Source organism: Onychostruthus taczanowskii, unplaced genomic scaffold, assembly GCF_017590055.1.
Source record: "Onychostruthus taczanowskii isolate IOZ18803 unplaced genomic scaffold, ASM1759005v1 scaffold24, whole genome shotgun sequence".
Classification (NCBI taxonomy): Eukaryota; Metazoa; Chordata; class Aves; order Passeriformes; family Passeridae; genus Onychostruthus; species Onychostruthus taczanowskii.
The window spans coordinates 9,914,864-9,927,301 of NW_024499684.1; the positions used below are offsets into that span (position 1 = coordinate 9,914,864).

At 50.5% G+C, this 12,438-nt stretch overlaps 2 protein-coding genes across 2 annotated transcripts in view; both read right to left on the bottom strand.

The window, feature by feature from the left end:
- Positions 1-9,392, bottom strand: part of BCL6 (BCL6 transcription repressor) — a 25,984-nt gene extending 16,592 nt beyond the window's left edge. The window contains exon 1 of the mRNA XM_041405962.1: positions 1,929-9,392. The gene's annotated coding sequence lies outside the window, so the exon portion shown is untranslated. The remainder of the gene's footprint in view (positions 1-1,928) is intronic.
- On the bottom strand, positions 113-1,864 carry LOC121336632. Its single transcript, XM_041405963.1, has 2 exons — positions 1,281-1,864; positions 113-1,046 (listed from the first exon to the last, which is right to left on the bottom strand). Exons 1-2 carry the CDS (start codon positions 1,550-1,552, stop codon positions 716-718), a joined length of 603 nt encoding a protein of 200 aa, XP_041261897.1. The 5' UTR covers positions 1,553-1,864; the 3' UTR covers positions 113-715.
- Positions 9,393-12,438: the final 3,046 nt, after the last annotated feature.

Genomic DNA, 12,438 nt, shown 5'->3' on the forward strand with positions numbered 1-12,438 from the left:
GTTCCCTGCTGGGGCGCGGCGGATTCGGCAGCGTCTTCTCGGGGACGCGGCTCTCGGACGGCGCCCCGGTGAGCGGCGGGGGCGGCCGCGGGGGGGGGGGGGGGGGGGGGCCGGCCGGGAGAGGTCGCTGCCGTCCGACCACGAAAGTTTTCATAACAAAGTTGGGCTTTTTCGGTTTTGTTTTGCCTTTTATTTTTAAAGGAGATTGAGGGGGAAGCTTAAAAAAAAAAGAAAAAAAAAAAAAAGAAAAAAAATGCGCACACAAGATCACGCACCTAATAAAAACAATTAAAAAAACCCCCAACCAACCAAAACAAACAGCGCTCTGTCTTGCCCGGCCGCTCTCGGCGGTTTCGGGGCCGCAGCGGCGCGGGGGTTGCGCGGCTCCCCGCGGCCGTTCGCTCCAGGAATAGCGTGTGGCCGGGGGCCAGCCCCGCGGCTGCCGCCGGCAGATTTACGAGCGCCTGACCCCGCGCCAAGTCCGCCGCGGTAGTAAACACAGGGGAAGGGCTGCGCTGGGGGCAGCGGGGGGCTCCGCACGCAGCGCGCCCCGGACCCCGTCCCTCGCATCCCTCGCACGGCTGCGCTCCGCTTCCCTCGCCCGCCGCCTTCCTCCCGGCGGGGGACGCCCGCTCCTCCCCACGGCTGCTGGTGGTGGTGGTGTTGTTGTTATTATTGTCATTATTATTATTATTTTCAGCCCTACGCGTGATATTCAGAGTCGCTTCACACACTTTTGCCCCTTCGCGAGTTTTGCATCGCGGTTGGGTTCCCGGCCGGCAGCCGCCCCGCACGCACCGTCGAGGCGAGCGCGGTCCCCGCCGCCCCGGGCCGGCGCTCCGCGGTGCTCCGGGGCCGGCAGCCGGCGGCGGCCGAGCCTCCCCGCGGGCTCCCCCCTTCCCCGGGCAGGGAAATGCCGCAAGTCTTCTCCATCACCGCCCGCTCTTAGCCCGGGGCTTGACAGATCACGGCGCAGCCCCGCCACAGGTTGCAAAACGCACCAGCGCTTTCGCGGTAGCGCCGGGGACAGCATGACAATAATAATGCTTTAATAACAGAAACAGAGAGAAACGGGGGCTGGCGCGGAAAGGCCGGTGCCCGGTGCCGCCGAGCCCCCGCGCTGCCGCCAGCCCCGCTCCGCGGCGGCTTCGTGCGGCGGCGAAACGACAACAGCGACACAACACGCACACACCATTAAAAAAAAAAAAAATTAAAAAAAAAATTGAAAAAGAAAAAAAAAAAAAAAGAAAAAAAAAAAAGGGCAAAGAAAAATAACACACCCCGACCGAAGGATCCAGCCATTGAGAGCGGACCCCGAGTCACGCCACAAGCCCGGCGGCCGCCAGCGCTCGCCGCCGTCCTGCGCCCGCGGAGCGGCTGCAGGTGCAGAGAGCAGCCGCCGCCGTCCCCCCCGTCCCCACCCGGCCGTCACGCGTGCGGGAAAGCCAATAATCCCAGATAACCGATAATCCCCGGGAGAGGACGGCGAGGGGAGACACTCCCACCCACCCCGCTCCCCTCCCCTTATACACGCTCCCAGCGTTAAAGACATGCAGGCACCCCTATTTCCCTGTTTTTTTTTTTTTTTTCCTCGCCTGACAGCGGGCAAGGGAAAAGGGGGGGATGTGTATGTGAAATAAATAAATAAATAAGGCAGGGAAAAAAAAATTAAATTGAGATGGTAATAATAATAGTATTAGAAAAAAAAAAAATAAAGGGCACCTGCAGCGGGAAAGGGGGGGGAAGGAATGAGGAGGGAGAGGAAAAAAAATGGGTAGAAATATATAGAGGCGGCTCCGCGCCAAGCGCCGGAGCGGGGCAGGGAGGGAAGGGGGGGAAAAAAAAAGGGGAAAAAAAAAAAAAAAAAAAAAAAGCGAGCGAGAGAATTAAAGGGTAAAATCGGCCGCGGCAATAGAAGCAGCAATCACCTGGTCTCCGGGCTTTCCTAGAAACTCCTTGCATCACCACTTCTAAGAACCCCAGTTCTAAGAATCAACAGAGCCCAATTCTCGGAATTTGAGCTGCGGACTCTACCATCGCGCTCGGCATGGGGAGGGCCACGGACCTCCCCCCTCCGCGCCTTCCGCGGCGCCGCGCCCCTCCCGGCGTGCGCGCTCCCCCGGCGAGGCCGGCAACGGGGTGGGCGAGGTGGGGGCGCGTATCTCGGGGGGGCCGCGGCGGCGGCGGGGGTCTCACGGTGTCTCCCCCCGTTCATCCCCCTCCCCGTTCCCCCCTTCCAGCAGTGGTCGCGCCCGGCCGGCGGGTCACGTGGCGGCGGGTGCTGTCGGTGACGTGGGGGGCGCGCGGGCGCGGAGCAGCGCGCGCGGCGCGGATCGAGCAGCGGCGGCGGCGGCGGGAGAGGAAAACGGGGGGTCCCGGGCACAGCTCCGGGCGGTGCAAACACACATCACACCCCCTGCCACCACCAGCCTCCGCTTCTGGCTTTTTTGGCTTTTTTCTTTTTTTTTTTTATTTTCTCTCCCAAGCCTCTCCGAAAACGAGCGAAGAGATCTTGGAAAAAAAAATGCGCCTCTTACTTATTAATCTATATATATAGATATATATATATATATATGTATGCATTTTTAATTATAATTTATCTTTGTTATTTTTTTTTATTTATTTACTCTGGGGCGGGGGGTCACTTTTGCGTTTCTAAAACACCCTCCCCCCCCCCTTAAAAAACACCCCAAACCATCAAACAACCCAGCGAGCAAAGCCAGGAGCCAGCGGCATTGTTCTGGATTTTTGCTTTTTTCCTTTAATTATTTTTTCACTCATTCAGCTTTTTTTTTTAAATTATTTTTTGCAAAGAGCCACACTCGGCTCAGGGCCTTCAATGGGATTTACTCTTGGGGAAAGAAGCTTTTTCCTTAAAGACGGTTCCCCATGAACTCCCCATATTAATTTTTGGTTTTATTTTTAATTTTTTTCTTTTTTATTTATTTTTAAAAAATACCCAGATCAATTTGATGATTTTTTTCTTCTTCTTTTTTTTTTTTTTTTTTCCATCCGTGTTCTCTTTTCCTTTCCAGGACACTCAAGTGGTGGGTTAATTCTGTGTAGCTGTTTTGTTATTGTTGCAAAATAACCTGTAAGTCTATAAATATTCTGCTTGTATGGAATTGTTGTACTGTGCTGGGGATGCAGAATCGCTTCGGCTTTTCTGGAAAGGGATTTTATGTCTGCACTTTTTGCGTCTTGCCGGGCAAAGGCCTTTGCTGGGAGGTGGGAAGGGGGAATAATGCGAAGCCTCGCGATCAGTGTCGCGGGTGGGTTCCGCAGGGCGGGCACGGGAGGGGACCTGTCACCCCAACCTTCCCCGCTCCCCTGTGGAGATGCAGCTCCGTGGATGCAAATCCCTGGAGATTCCTGCGCCTGTCCCCCAGCCTCGCGTGTTTACTTCCTGGGGGCCTGCAGCAAGGCTCGGCTTTGGGGGTGGTTCAGATCGCTCGTTTGGCTTTCCCGGACGGGTTTTTGGGCTGCGAGCTGCCGGTCGGGCTGGTGGGGAGCGGGGGAAGGCGCGCTCTGGGCTGTGAAGGCATTCCCGGGCCCTGGTGATTAATAGAAATTTGTTTACGAGAATAACCACCGCAGGTCACGGTGCCCTCGGTCCACTGGTGCAGTTGCTCGGAGCTACTGATTCCAGCAGTGGCGAGCCCACGGAGCGGCCGCCTTGGACGCAGAGTGCCCGGGTGCTGCCTTTATTTTGATTTCTCAGCTGAGATCTTGAACCGAAACATTTTAAAGCAAGGAGGTTGGGCGGCCGGGGGTGGGGGGGGGTGTAATAAATTAGGAAGAAAGCCCTTGTGCTAATACGACTCGTCATTAAAAATAGCCCGGTGGCAAGACAGGGATGGTACTCCCGAGACACTTGAGGTGGTACAGATCTGCTGGAGAGACGGCTTCCCTGTAGTTAAAATGCAGTGTGGGATTCCCAGGGAGCGGGTGCAGCTGGAGCTGGGTGGTTTGTGCGCCTCCGATCCCGGCCCGGGGCAGGGAGAGAGCTCCCGGCTCTGCAAGTGACCCAAGGAGGGACAGACCCAAGAGTAGCAACTCCGTTCCGGGATTTTGATTCGGTTTTTTTTTTTTTTTTTCCCTTTTTCCCCAGCAATGAAACCCAGAGGAAGGGGGTTGTTGGGAGCTCTGTTCTGTTTGTCATTTCTCTGCAGCGTGTGACGCTTTCGCTTTAGCCGGAGCCCAGCGAGCGCAGCGCCCGCGGGACGCCCGGGAGCAGCAGCGGGAGGGCTGCCGCTTGGGGGATTTTTGGTGGAGACCCGAGGTCGAGCACGGCTTCCGTTCAAGTAGCACTCTTTACGGGGGAAGATTTCTCACTCTGCCTGGCCACAGCCAAGCCGGGCTTGCATCAGAATTTCCATCCTAACCCGTCTCGTTGCGGGGACATAGGGAGCAGCCAGCAGCATCTCTTTCGGACTGGGAAATGAGCGGCCTGGGCGCCTTTGCTGAGTTTTGGGCCTTTCTGCTCTGGTGTTATACCTTCTCCTGCTCCCTCGCTGTCACTCAGGGCCCGGCTGCAGCTACCCACAGGCTCTTGCCACCCGCCTCTGCTCCCCACTGCTTCCTGCTGCCCCAAAAGCACCAGCGGTCCCTGTGCTGCCTCGCTGGGGACTTCAGGGAGCTGGAGATGGAGTCATTTTCCTGGGAGCCCTCTCCCACCATTGGCCAGAGGGATCTTTGCTGAGTGTGGCCTTGACACCCTCTTCCTTTGCCTGTCCCAGCTCTGGGGACAAGCACGGCAGCCGCTGGCAGTGGTGGTGGCTGCCAGGGCGGCAGCGTCCTGGTGGGGACAGCTTCCCCTGCCTCTGCAAGTGTTTTCTCTTTGGGGGAGAATGGTGACCCCGTGGTGGGGAGGGTCGCTGGTGGGAGTGTGCAAAGCCACCGGCAGCCCCGTGTCGGCCGTGGGACGTTTCTCAGCAGCCCGGGGCTCGGCGTGGCTCCTGCACACCCACGAGGTGCCTGTGTGGCACGTGGAGGAGCAGCAGCTCGGCCCTGCCTGTGGGAGGCCGTGGCAACCCCGCTGGGGGATCAGCTCCACACACCCCTCTCTCAAAAACGCCCTCCATGCTGCAGAGAGCTCCTCACCCAGGCAAGGGTTTGAACCCCCCAAGTGCCACCCCGCAAAGTGGTGGCAGTGCTGGAACAGGGGTGATGCTGCTGGGAAATGGTTCCCCTCCGAGCTGGCAGGGGTATTTCTGGTCATGCAGGAGCAGCTCCAAGGAGCAGGAGCAGAGGCAGGAGCAGTGCTGGGCATTGCCACAGGTGCCTCACACCCTCCCACGGACTGTCCCTCTCCAGCTTCTTCATGTTCTCCCCTGGCAAAGCTCCTGGCATGAAAAACAACCCCTCTGTCTGTGTGCTGGCGTGCAGGGCACAGAGTAGTGTGAAATTATTCAGCCATCCCTGGGAGCTGCAGTTGGATGTTGAAGGGCCTCGGAGCTGGAGGTGCTACTTGGCAGTGAGGGGAGTCCCCGGGCTTGGGTCATTTTCCTTCAGGGGACACAGAGCAGGATTTTATGGTATATCGAGGCCAGTGCGTATTTTTCCCAGGTGAACCACACCCCTGGAAAGAAATGCCTTGTCTTCTACAAAACACTGCTTAAATAAACAGTACCCCGCTATAATTTTTTCTTTTGAAATTAACTCCTTCAGGCCATAAGACTTCCCCATCCTCACACAAAAATAACTGCCAGGACTTTTAAAGGGAAAATAAAAATGTGTCTAAGAAAGAAAAGTTCAGCCTGACAGAAGAGAGCCTGTGAACCTCTCCCCTTCCCCGTAGCCCTTGAGGATGGGTTTCAGGAACAGCCTGCCCATTTTGGAGCTGGGTGCCACCGCATGAACGTTACTTAAAAGGAGTTTTGTGCATATTAATGTGAATGCAGCGAGGCCAGGCTGCGCAGGGACAGCCGAGTCCCTGCCTGAATTCAGCTATCTTGTTTTCTAATCTAACCTACTTTTTTTCTTTTGCTTTTTTTTTTTTTTTTTTTTTTGTCAGAGGCCGGTGCTTTGCAGGAACCTGTTCTCAGTGCAATCTCAGAGCTTTTTGTGGGTGTCTGATTTCTGTAACACGTTTTGGTTTCCAGTATGAATGTAATGTACAGAGAACATCATGACACTGCTCTAGGTGTATATGATCTTATCTACCTGACATTTAAGGTTTTTTTAAACTGTCCAATTCATCTGATTTGCATAAAAATCACATGATTTTACATATTTTCCTCATTTTTTTTTTCATGCATCATCATAACAAACTGCTAAGGTTTACCAGGCTGTTTTGTGTCTGTCAGCATGAACACGGGGCCCGTTTCTCTCGTCTTCATTCCTCCCTGGTGGAGGTTGGGGATTTGAAAGGTGGCACTTGGAGGGAACTTGTGATCCTGGCCAGCCACTGAGATCCTTAATAAGCAAATGTGTACAGTTTAACTTCCCAGAAAACAAAGCAGCTGAGCATGCATGCCATGCAGTTGTTGTTAATTTAAATAGTTGAGAGTTCTTGTTATTGATAAGGAAACTCCTCTGGAACAGCCCCCCGGATCCCAGCAGGCTCCCCCTGCTGCAGCCGTCCTCATTACAAAACAAGGCCGCAATTAAAATAAACTCCAAGAGCTAAACAAACTGCTGCCTCTCGCTGGTCATGTGTTAGCTTTAGCCTTTAACGCAGAACAAAATGTTTTCCTGGGTATCGGAAGAGGCATGGGCTCCGACTTGGAGGAGAAGAGCAAGCAGCAGCTGAGCGCATGGGAATGGCAGGGAGAGGGGTGCTGCAGTGCTCGTCGGGGTTCCTTTCTCTTGCTTTCTTTTTATTTTTACTTGTTGTAAATTTGAGTGTTTGTGTTCTGATTCGATCTTTACTGCAAGGGAAAGGGCTGGAAGTGGAAAATCTTGAATGTTGTGGTAAAACCTGGCTGTCCCAGCTCGCCCTGGGCACACCTGGCTGTAGCTCTCCCTCACCCGGCCCGGCTCCCACTGAGCCCACCGGCCACAAGCCCCTGGCCCAAACTGTGTTACTCCCTTCACGTCCTGTGCAGAGGCTTTAGGTGGCTGCAGATGCCACTTGGCATCTGTCAGCATCTGGATGGGTACTGGGAAGGGAAGTACAGGGTGCCCTGGAAGACAGGACCAGAGGGATGAGGTCTGGATGGAGAGAGGGACAGCCAGGGGCTCCCCATATGTGGAGAGGTGTGTGACTGGCTGGCCCTCAGTGCCTCCATGCCATGGCTCCCCACACAGCCTGAGAACACATTTTAACCCCCGAGCCGTGTCCAGACGTCCCGTTTGGGGTAATGAATTGCACTCGGATGAATTCTCTGCAAGAAGAGCTGCTCTGATGATGGAGGGTGTACATCCATGCTGTGTGCACATCAACCCCCAGGATAATATTCTGGCAAAATTGCCCAAATAACTGGCATAGCTGCTTAGTGCTTGCTGCCAGGAGACAGTGTAGACTTGCCTGTCAAAAATTACTTCCTTGCCACATAGGAACAAGATATCTGCCCGTCTCCTGCCTGATCTCCCGAAGTGGCTGAGTGTAAAGAGCAGTTCTCGGAAGGTGGGTAAGGACTGTCCCCATTCCACTGAGCACTCACAGCCCCACGCCAGTTCTGCACCATCTTAGATTTAAAAGGGAAACTTCATCCTAAAGTTTTCAAGCTGCAGATAATTACCTCCCACCCTACCCTGGACCCAGTCGATTTTTAACCAGTTATGGACCAAAGCCTGTCTGTGCCTCAGTGGGGCTGTGCCGGGCAAGAAGCCTCCTGGCAGGGGATGTGGTGGGGGAGCCTTCACCTGATCAGCATCCCCTGCCCAATCCCTTGCTTGTCCCCAAATCTTGTCATCCTGGCACACACCAAACTGAAGTGTGTGACCAGTGGAAGCTGAAAATCCCTGGCCTGTGCTGAGCAGCACTACTGACCTCTTTTCTTTTCAGCAGATCTGCAGTGTTCAGATGTTACAATAAAAAAAACCTCACTAACCCCTACAGATACTTCTCTGATTAGGAGTTGTGCTGAGGTAGTTCAAACCCAATGTGTAAGTTGCTTTGTTGGGAAAAAAAGTAATAAAAGGAATAAAAGGCAGTGCTTGCTTTGAATGGTTTATAATATTGTTTATTACTCCTACGTCTCAGAGAATCTTGCAGATACCTGATAATAAAAATCAGCAGAGAGATTAAGAAGAAGGACAATGCTTCAAACTTTTAGAGGCACAAGCACATTGCAATTAAGAAAAGGATTTGCATTGACCCTGATTATTTTGAAACAGGCCTCTAAAGTTCAGGCTAAACTAGCCTGGTTTATTTCTGTTTTTCCTCTAATAACTCCTCGGACGTCTCAGCCAGTAGAGTACTGTGTGAATTTCAATTTCTCTCTTCAAATAAAACATCGACATAATTTTTATATTCTTTGAAATTATCTGTGCAATTTTGCTCATGGAAACTCTTTGATTTAGACTTAAAGGATTTAGTGACTGGATAGGAGGGTATCTGGAAGTAATGGTGAAAATGGTGATTATTTGTTTTACTGCCTTCTGGAATTCTTTTATTTCTCCATACTATCTCTAAAAGCATGTCTGGCAGTAACAAGCTGTCTCTAAAAAGAATTCAATTAAATGTATTGCCAACAGAATATTTTATAATTTTTTATACCAGTAGTTAGAGTGTTAAATAATATATTAGTAGATTTATAGACTACATTTAGGTATGACTATGAATAGCTACAGTAAAAACTCAGAATATTCATGTAAAAAGGGAGGGGAGGAAGTTTGGTTTCTGGAGTTTAAGATTTTTTTCTCCTCGTCCTTTTTAGAGTTTCAGTTTTAGGACTTAAAAAGAATTAGATTTTCACATCTTTTTTCTGTTATTCTCGAATGACAAGAAAAAGTCAGCTATTTTTGAGACAAAAATTCCCGTGAGATTTCTCCTTGTTTTAAATAATTAAATATTAAAGGAGTAAGAAAGAAGCAGGCAGATCCTACTATATGGACATGAATCAAATGGGATATTTATTTGCATAGGTACATGGCAAATAGGAAAAAATCGATCCCGAAGCTGTATGAAATTGCCAGTTACTCCATTACAGTGTTACAAATAGATGATTGCCCATAAGAACGTAACTCTTAATGTACTAAAAATAATTTAATGCTAGGATTATTTTTATTTAATTTGGTAAATGACAAATATATTTTTGATTCCTATAAAGAAGAAATAAACCATCTCCCAGGAACTGGGAACTAAACCCAGCTGCTCCCCCCATCCCTCCTGGTTTTTTATTGACTTTTTTTCCCTTTTTTTATTTTTTTTTCTTCTTGTTTTCTTTTTTCTTTCCAAAGTCTCATCGGCTCTTCTGAATTTTGCAGTTCATTTCTCATTCCTTCTCCCTCAATAAAAACACTTTTCATCAGAAAACTCGATACTTTTTTCCTTCCTCGCCTCCCTGCGAATTGCCTCTCTCTCTCCAGACAAGTTTCGAGGATCAACAAGTTAACCTTCCCAAAGATTACAAAGGTACAAGTGGGCTGCTTAAGAGGTGAATCATTAAACGTAAGGTGAAGTATACAACTGCAGAAGGTTTCAATTAAAGTGACAGTCGAGGCAGCCTTTGCCTGCCCGGGAAGGTTTGCTTTTATCGTCACAGTCGTGCTGGGAGCTGCGTCCATCCCAGGCAGGGAGGTTTGGTTCCCAGTGTCCGCATTCTGCATTCCTGGGTCTGCTGCTGACCCAGTCCTCACTTCTGAAACAACTCCACCGGTTTCAGCGTGATAAATTCTACTGTGACAGCATTAAAATATGGGAAAGGAGCCAGATCTCCTTTATGTCCCATTCAGGCTGGAATCAAGGAGCCCGCCTCGGAACTGCCTTCCCCCAATGCTCCTCATTACTGTGTCCTGAGGAAGAGCAGGATCAGGCCCACAGCCTTCCCCATTACTTCCCCAAATCCTGCTCGCTCCTACTTATTTTTATGTTTTTAAAGTAGTTTTGGTTTAATATCACAGTATATTTAATGAGCAGCCCCAGGGTGGAGGGAGAAATGCGAGATCCTTGCCGGGTGGTGGAAATCCTGCCTGCTGCTGCCTTGTCCCCACATCTCTGCATCTGCTCAGCTTGGAGCACCCCTGGTCCTCCTGCCAAAAGTCTCATGGGTGCCCAGGGACTGTTTGCCCTGACACAGAGCCTGTGTCCATGCACAGAGGGTAATGCACACAACCAGTCCACTGGCAACTGCCCCACATGGAGGTCCCGCGTGCTTGGAAGCACTACGTGCAATGCTGGCCTTTTTTTTCCTGGCTTTTTGGAGTACAAACAGCACGGTGGTGAGGCAGGAGGTACAAAGGGGTCAGGCCAGATATTGTCCTGACATGGAGCAATGCTGTGACATTTTTTGGCACTTTGCTGATTTAAATTTTAAGTATTTCTGAGTTTTACATTTTGTTCTGACATGTTCCCGTATGGCAGCCCCGAGTGTGGATGATATCCTCTCCACAAGGATGCTCCGGCGATTGGGTTAATTCCCTCCTACTAATTCCTTACATAATCATGTGGGCTCAGATCCTCAAAAGTATTTGTGTGCCTGCCTCCCTTGGAAATCAGAGAGTTTAATTGTCTGCTAAAATTATTGTGTTTTGTTTTGAAAGCAGAGCAGGAAATAACAAACTTGGATTTTATGAGATTTGTTTGCCTCTCTGTGGTCACAGAGCACTTTTTTTTACCTTTGCAAATGAATTTCCTGTTAAATAACGAAGTGCCCAGATTACAGGCGGGTTTTTAGATGGTGACCAACAGGAACTTGAGTGCCAGCATAGGTTAGGGAAGCTGGGTCTTGGCCTTTTGGTACTTCTGGTCCTGGTTAGTAAAATGTGTGTAGGACAATGGCAGAGTCTTGAAGAAATGCTGGAGGGAAGAATCCATTAAAGCCTGTGAGATGCTGAGATAGGAGGATAATAGAGATCACGTCAGTGAGAGATGCCATCTATTACAGATAACAATTGCACAGCTGACTGCATCTCCCTCTCTGGAAATGGCTCCTTTCTTAGTTTCATTTTTGGTTGTACAACCCAAAAGAATTCTTCTCACTCCTTGGCATTTGTCCCCTTCAGATATTTCATGCAATACGGGAGAGGGAGGAATCAAAATTCCATGACATTGAAGTTCATTGCCGATTCTGCTCACGTCAGTTGAAATCAGTCAGTAAAACCTCAGCCTGCAGGACCCCGTGCTCTGTATTTTTCTAGTCTAGGTAATCGCGATGGCAGCAGGGGGAGGTAAGTAGAAGGAAAAAAGAACTGATTTCATTAGGTGCTAGAAGAGCTTATTAGAAAACAGGAGGAAAAAAAGCAATAAAATTATGAAGACGGGAATTAAAACAAGTGATGAAATCCAGTCTCTGCTGACTGCAAGGGGACACTTCTCACGCACCCTTTCTTGGTTTGGAAGATGCCCAGGCATTGATAAACATTTTACGAGAATTCAACTCCACAGCAGCAAGCGGCGGCGAATACCAAGAGAAAATATACGCGTGTGCCAGGATCAGCCCAGCAGCTTCAGAGGCAGCGTTTAACCTGCTGCCTCACAGCCTCTGGGCCCTGTTTGGGTTTGTTGTCAGCCAGCAATCTGGATCTGCACTATACCTGGGTTATATTTAGGACAATTAAATTAATTGCTGGAACAGACAACCCTTTTTAGACCCAAGGCACTTTGCCCCCCTTCTCGATACCGTAGGGCTGATGTAGTGATTCTGGGGCTTTGGTTTGGCAGTCAGAGCATGTGTGTGTTTTATGTAAGGAGCAGCAGTGGGGATGGATGCTGCTAGACAAATATTTGGTTAATTTTTGTAATTATTAGTAATAACAATACTCTGCTTTCTCAAGCACCTTTCATGTCTGCGTGCTTTTGAAACACTGGTACAGCCAAGTGATGCAGCTCCATTCTAGGGGTTGTAATTAGCTTTAGCTCCACTTTGTGGAGGCGAGAGGATTCGAGGTACAGCAGAGCTGGGGGGCAGTGCCCTGAGCAGCAGCCAGCAAGAAATACCAGCAGTAAAACTCAGGCCTCTGCCAGCCTCTTGGTTGATCTGTTCTGAGAGACAAACTCATCTCACCACACCGTGCTGATATTTGGGCCAGCTCCTGAGCCAGGAGCCTGGAATTTTCCTCCTAGGAGGTTCAAATACACTCTGTCCAGGAGGATATCCCTTGGCCACCTGCCCATGTCATCTCCCCTTTTGTCAGAAGTTATGGGACAAGATGGTTTCGTGTGGTTCCTCTTCCCAATCCTCCTCCTGACTGGGCTCCCTGTGCCCATGGGATGAGATGGGTCCCTCAATGACCACGAGCAGGAGGGACCTGCTGGGCTTTGGAGCCTGGTCCCCACAGGGCTGGGTTACCACATCCTCTTTGGCCAGGTTGGCTTTTTGCCTCTGCCCG

Bases quoted from the DNA above. Each gene is read 5' to 3' on its own strand.
- LOC121336632 (XM_041405963.1), bottom strand. From the start codon at position 1,552: ATGTCTTTAACGCTGGGAGCGTGTATAAGGGGAGGGGAGCGGGGTGGG. The intron at 1,047-1,280 runs GTGTGTTATTTT...CTGTTATTAAAG, and splicing joins GGCTGGATCCTTCGGTCGGG to CATTATTATTGTCATGCTGT.